The 6,646-nt window shown below is 39.0% G+C and overlaps 1 protein-coding gene across 7 annotated transcripts in view; it reads right to left on the bottom strand.

The window, feature by feature from the left end:
• Window positions 1–269: 269 nt before the first annotated feature.
• Window positions 270–6,646, bottom strand: part of kdm2aa (lysine (K)-specific demethylase 2Aa) — a 41,207-nt gene continuing 34,830 nt past the window's right edge. For 5 of the 7 annotated variants that reach the window (XM_082164814.1, XM_082164818.1, XM_082164816.1 and 2 more), the window contains 6 exons: window positions 6,498–6,524; window positions 4,286–5,430; window positions 3,787–3,950; window positions 3,505–3,651; window positions 3,194–3,409; window positions 270–2,079 (listed from right to left, as the gene is read on the bottom strand). In XM_082164814.1, coding sequence (XP_082020940.1) covers window positions 1,898–2,079; window positions 3,194–3,409; window positions 3,505–3,651; window positions 3,787–3,950; window positions 4,286–5,430; window positions 6,498–6,524 — 1,881 coding nt within the window. In that variant the 3' untranslated portion in view covers window positions 270–1,897. The remainder of the gene's footprint in view (window positions 2,080–3,193; window positions 3,410–3,504; window positions 3,652–3,786; window positions 3,951–4,285; window positions 5,431–6,497; window positions 6,525–6,646) is intronic. The other 2 variants (XM_082164819.1, XM_082164820.1) reach the window with 1 other exon arrangement.

Genomic DNA, 6,646 nt, shown 5'->3' with positions numbered 1-6,646 from the left:
TCGTGGTTATTCACAACCCCTTCACGTCAAGTTTTACCTTTTTTCTTTGTCTAAATGCAAAAGAAAACTCCAGAATAAAGTAAAACAAATGCACTCTTGCCTGTGAAGGTGCTGTGCAGAGTTAACATTAAGACATTAGGAGGATCCTTTTGAGGAAAAAGTTGAAGCGAATATTTAAAATCTGTACATGCTCACTGAGAAAAGAAAGATTAAATACCCAAGAGCTAAAAATGTAATATATTAGCCATATATCAACTGATATTGTGAGATAAATGTTTATACACTGAATACAATTTATTGGATAAAATGCATACATGTAAATGTACCATTTTGTGCACATCGTATTTGTACAGAAGAATCCAAAAGTCTAAGACGACCAGTGAAAATGATTTAATTTTCTTTCCTTGATACAAAATTGTGAATGCTTCAAATGGAGGCAAGGACATCTGACCTTTTGTACAAAGGAGGTCTTGCAGTCAATGTGACAAATTTACTTATTTGATTTGAGACCTAGAAATGACACTATGCATTTTATATAATAAATAAACACTTTACATTTTTCAAAACTCTATATTACCAGGAATAAAATACACGATTTTCAACATGGTTTCAGACTTTTGGACCCCATTGAAGATCAGCAACCCTGTTCTCTGACCATCCAAATCAGCTGACCAATACTCCATTTTCAAAGAAATATCATATTTGAATTATTGTGACTTCTATCTTGAAAAGCTTTTATGCTGCATGATAAACTTTACGCATCAGTGAAAATTAGGTCTAAGCTTGATACATTAATGATGTAACAATTATGCATTCTGATGAAAGGCAGTATAAACAAAAATCAAACACCTTGTTTGCTTTCCACTTTTTATTTTTCCATCTTTTTCATGAAAAAACCTGAACTAAACGAACATCAATTTAAAAAAAAAGAAAAAGAAAAAAGTCCTCTCGAAAATAATTGCATTGTGTTGCTACAAGTTGCACTTAAATTATAGCTTTCCAAGGGTAAATGAACATTTTAGCCTAAACTGTGAGCAACCCTTCCCAGGACAGGAGAATGCAGGTGAATTGGCCATTTGAGATGACAGCAAGCAGAAGAACAAACCATCAGATGAAAGAAAACAAATAAAGAGTGATTTTAGTTTGGTACAACTGAGTAAAAACTTAGTGTGGTGGGTTAAGTGTCAACAAACATCCAGGCAGCAAAACCTTCAGAGAGGTTGAACTACCAAAAATTGCGTTCAGACATAGTCACTAAGAAAGCATGAGTGAACGATCTGGATCAATATGCTGAAGTCTTTATGATTCAAGATTCATCCTGTGCTGCCACTACATTCTTTGATCAACAAGTTGTGGCGGATGAGAACTATCAGGATGTGCCATGCCTGTCATTTTCTTCCTCCTCGCAACTTATCATTGACACCAACTCATCCGTGCCACCAGATTTGTCAAAACATCAGTGGTCACACACCAGGAAAGAATTCTCTGATCAAACCTTCAATTCCTCGTTCACCAAATCCCACTTAGACTGGATTTATGAAGTTCAGTTTCAAGCATATCAGTAACATCTTCTGAAGAAGTCGCTTTGGATAAGGCTGAATGCCCAGAGAAGAGTGAGCCACACACTGGATGTGCCTGGATTGGTCTCATGATTTGTGGGAATAAAATCCTCACTGAAAATGACCTCTTCCCAGTCAGCCTGTTTTTACCCTTCTTGTAAAACAGCAGCCATATCCTTCCACCAGTCTCTTGTCTTCAGCCTCATCCTCTTGTTCAGGCTAGATCGGCCTGTATTGAGTGGGATGGAGCACTCGTGAGCTCACTAAGCAGAGCTGTGCGGAGACTGTGTGTGTATGTATGTATGTGTGTGTGTGTGTTGTGTGTATTTGTGTGCACGTTACGATATTCTCTGAATGAGTTTGTCCTCTGTCAGACAGAATAAGGTGCAGTAGGACAGGTCAGAGATGAAGTTTTCACAGCCGTGCCGAGTCACATTCCTACAGCCTCGCAGATCCAACAGAGCCAGAGCCGATAATCGCTTCATATAGGACAGACACGCATCTGTCAACTTATTACAACCTAAAGAGACAGAGAAAAGTAAAACCACCAATCAGTGAGTACCAGACTGATCAAGACTTATGTAAAATATGAGCATAAGTAATTTGTGTAATTACTGTTTGCAGGGTATCTTTAAAAAAAATTAAGACATTACATTTATATTGTATCCATATGGAACAAACCCCCCCAAAAAATCTCTCAAAATAAATCATTTAAATGCAAAACAGGGTAGCTGCAATAAAAAAAAATAAAAAAATAAGGAGTGTTATTCAATATATCCATTTGTATTGAAATTGGTTTATGTGCAAATAACGCAAACCATACAAATTAGAGGTAAATCGATATTGGATTTTTGCTGATACCATAATTTGTAGAATGGCAATAAAGGGAATATTGTGCCGATACTATTAAAATCTATATACTGAATGTATGAATTGTTTTTTGTCTTTCCTTCCTGTGACTGGGCAGCACACATAGAAGCTAAAAAAAAAAAAAAGTTTACATTGTTCAAATCCCAGATACAGTTTATGAAGAAACCAAAAATATGCAGGAAAAAAAGTAATATGTATAATGTAAAGGTACAGTACGTAACATTTTTTGTTCAGAATGTACAAAATTTATATGAGCTCCAGCTACAATGTTCTTCTGCAAGATGCATGCAGTTTTGTTTATTAACCTCTAGAGTCTAGAGCACTAAAAGTTACAGTGTACCTTTCATAGTACTTATGATTCTTATTTTGAAAAATCTATGCTAAACTACTTCTAGCTGCTCATTCAAAAAGATGAGGTAGATAAAATATGAATGCTTACAACCATAATATATTACAACATAGTAAACATTGTCACAATTCATCAACAGCAGATCATAAGCAACCGCTTGGCATAATGCACGTATTCATTGATTGCAACTTGCAACAGTGCAGTGCTTTATGTTGAAATGTGTAGCGCTGACATTTATTTGATTACATTTAAATATTTACAACTTTTTTCCCTTAATTTGATCTGAAACTGAATTCAAGACATTATAAGACTTTGTTTTGCACCACCAGTTACAAGTAATCAGTTGTGTTGTATTGGCACCACAAGGAAAACCTAAACAAAAATGTGGAATCAAATATCAGAAGATCAGGGGTACCTGAAAGATTGAGCTGTCTGAGTGTGTTGCGAGTGTTGCAGCCAGTAGCGGTGAGCAGGTTGATGGACTGGTCTGTGAGCCCCTGGCAGTGGGACAAATCTAACCGGCGCAGTGAAGGCATATGTCTGACGATCATCTTAAGGGTAGAGTCACTCATATCCAGACCAGACAAGCGCAGAGTGAGCAAACCTCTCAGTCGACTGCGACTTTCACTGCCTGTGTGACAGGAGAAAGTAAAGGTGAAAGAGTGAATGATTCACTTCAACTCCCGCTGTACACAGTCCCAGTAATAATAATTATGAGTGCCTCACCTGGCAGCACAATAAGGTCTTTTATTTGTGAATCTTTGACGCCCACGGCCCAACACAAGTCAAGTGTTCGCAAACCCGGACAGCTCTGCGAACTTAATGCTGACACGCATAATGAAGAACAACCTGACATTATTAAATCTTTTAAACCTGTGAGAAACAGAGAGAGAGAGAAAAAGAGTATTTTAGTCTTTATCGTGGTGCACTTTTTATTTTTAAGCAGTTTCCTGCACATATTAAAGCATCAGGCAATTTCAGAGTTGAGACTGTAAAAGTAAACTGTACTTGGAAGGTGATGAATGAGCCAGGCAATCTGTTTCTTTGATACAGGTGTCCAGGAGAGGTCAAGTGTCACAGGTTGTCGTTTAATGACAGCTGACAGAGCCTGGGGGGTAAGTGCCCGACAGCGACTCAGATCTATTCGTGTCCATAAGCGCTTATCACAACACCTGCAGCAGGAGAGGAGGATCAACAACAACTGATCAGAGCAAAACCAACCCAGTGATCAAGAGAAACATAGATTACTTTTATTTCAAGAAATATGAGCATGCACTTTCTAATAATCAACCCTGTTTTTGTTCGGAATGGACAGCTATATAAACTATATATAATCATAATAAAATGGACAGCTAAAATACATTAAAATGAATTCATTTAGTTTGATGTAGCACAAAGCAATTTATATTTTAGCTCATTTAGCCATAAAGAGAACAGGCCTTTTATCTGGAAAAACAAAACAAACAAACACTAAATTAAAAAGAAAACGGTGTACTACTACACTTACCACTTGTACCAAGCCTTGCAGACTCTCATACACACAGCCAAGTCTGTCCGACCCAAGTAGCGGAACACTGATACCCAAATGTCTTTTTCACAGCCACGCTCATTTCCAACATCACGGAATGAGGGATGAGAGAGGAGAGAAGGAGGAGAAGATGTGGTGACGGCTGGAGGAGGAGGTGGTGGAGAAACAGAGGAACGAGAAGACATAGAGGAAGGTGACGGTGTGTCTCTGTCTCGACCATCTTGGTTTGAGTTCCGCCTCGTGTGGCGGCCGGAAGTGTGGGCGCTTTTGGACTGAGAGAGGCCATTCCCGGCAGGGGTCGAGGTACTGTTCCTGAGTCGGGTCCTGGGTAGCGTTTTGCGCTGGATGAAGCCAGGACCGCTAGGTGTGCGGGGAGACATAGCCGCCTCTAATTTGGGTACAATGGAGCCCGGGTCACGTTTGGCCTTTGGAGGACGCTGGAGGGTCACAGTCAGGTAGGAATCGTTCAGCAGATCATCATTCAAGTCTGCGACGAGTAAGACGGGTGGATCAGGATCAGAGTCTGATTGGTTCTCTCCATCCTCATCATCTTCCTCTCCATCATCTAAGTCTTCCATCTCATCATCCTCTCCATCAAAGTCTTGTTCATCACTGTCTTCCTCATCATCATCCTCGTCATCATCATCATCGTAGTCATCACCTCTTTGTCTCCGTCTCCTTGAACGATTCTCCTTATCTGACCGGCCAAGATGCCTCTCTTCATCACTGTCATCATCATCATCATCACCCTCATCATCATCATCATCATCGTCGTCGTCATCATCATCTTCATCCTCCGTTTCATAGCGTCGTCGCCTCATCTGGGATCCTCCTCGTAACCTAACCCGTCCACCTCTCTCCCCTCTTGCCCCAAGTCCTCGCCTCATTTTTAGCGAACTTGTTGCCAAGCTGCCTCCCCCTCGACTCCCTCGATGTGAGGAGCCTCTCCAAACACCTCGCCTTCCAGCTCCATAACCTCGGCGGGATGAAGAGACCCCTCCCCGGACTGATGACATCTTGCCACTATCTCCATCGTCATCGCTGCCCGAATCATCATCATGTTCCATTCCATGTCGCCGGTAGATCTTAGCCACGCGAGGATCCAGAGATGAAGACTTCCGTTTCTGAAAGACAGAAAAGAATACGTAAGAAACAAAATAAATTAATAGAAACCCCCACCCAAAATAAATCCACCTTTTCACAATCTCCAATAAACGACAGACAGTAAGTCATTCAAATGCAATGGAGAGAGTGCAGGAGCTGCTTGGAGTCCCAATCATATGCATAATGTGGAATTTTTTATTTCAATGATCATCAAATGTAATGAATTCTAATCAAAACTAATGTCACGGTCACACTAGAATTTCGGAGGACAATGCAGTGGTTGTAATATATCACACTCAGCGTCTTTTCTAAAAATATAATTCAGTATATAACTGAATATATATTTACTGCAAATGTGCAGCTTTAAAGTTCACATTCTTTTAATTCCGAGATGTCATGCTGTGAATGATCAATTGTCTATTGATCACGTTTTCAAAAATGTGCAGGTCTGACTTCACCAAACTGGAACACAATGAAATTTGCATGAGCTTGCATTTCCTGTCTCACGTAAGAATGGAAGTCAATGTAACAAAAAGTGTGAGAATTACCTATATTTATGCAGTAAAATGTTATTCTTTGAAAACGGTTTGTCACATAGGCAGTTATAAATAATTATGCACAAAATAATTATTTACGGTGGTTCGCCCTAGAAAACCTACTGTTTTTTCTTTCAGATGTGGTGAATAAGTGGAGGGTGAAAGCTGCTTCACAACCAATATGAAAGTTGTGCCCGATGGGGGAAAGTGACAATCATACGATAATGAGGGTGGGAAGGGTAGCTTATGGGACCATTTCATATAAAAATGTATGATCAAATATTTTTCCATTGCTAGGCACCTACTGCACCACAATCCAGAAATTGGGCCTAAAAACTAGCCAATCCTTTTTTAAATTATATTTATCACAACAAAAGTCTGCTAACTTGTCATATAAGCAACATGTCAGTATACAATTATTTAAATGTTACTAAATTTCACCAAGTTTAACATTTTGTGTTTTTAATGTTTCTATTATTTGAAGTAAAAAAAAAAAAAAAATCATTCAATCACCGATAAACACAATCTTCCAAAAAACAAATATAACTTACATGTGTTTTACCACCCTCCAATTTTAGCTGCAAAACAGAATGATAATAACATACTGTGGTAAATATGAATTTGAAAAGAAAGAACAGTGATGAACGCATCAGGATCACTGAATGGAATCACACAAGCTGCAAACACAAAGCTGATTCTG

This window comes from Leuciscus leuciscus, assembly GCF_965113295.1.
Source record: "Leuciscus leuciscus genome assembly, chromosome: 3".
In the NCBI taxonomy this organism is placed as follows: Eukaryota; Metazoa; Chordata; class Actinopteri; order Cypriniformes; family Leuciscidae; genus Leuciscus; species Leuciscus leuciscus.
Note: the sequence above shows the minus strand (reverse complement) of the source record. Positions and strands in the feature narration are given on the sequence as shown.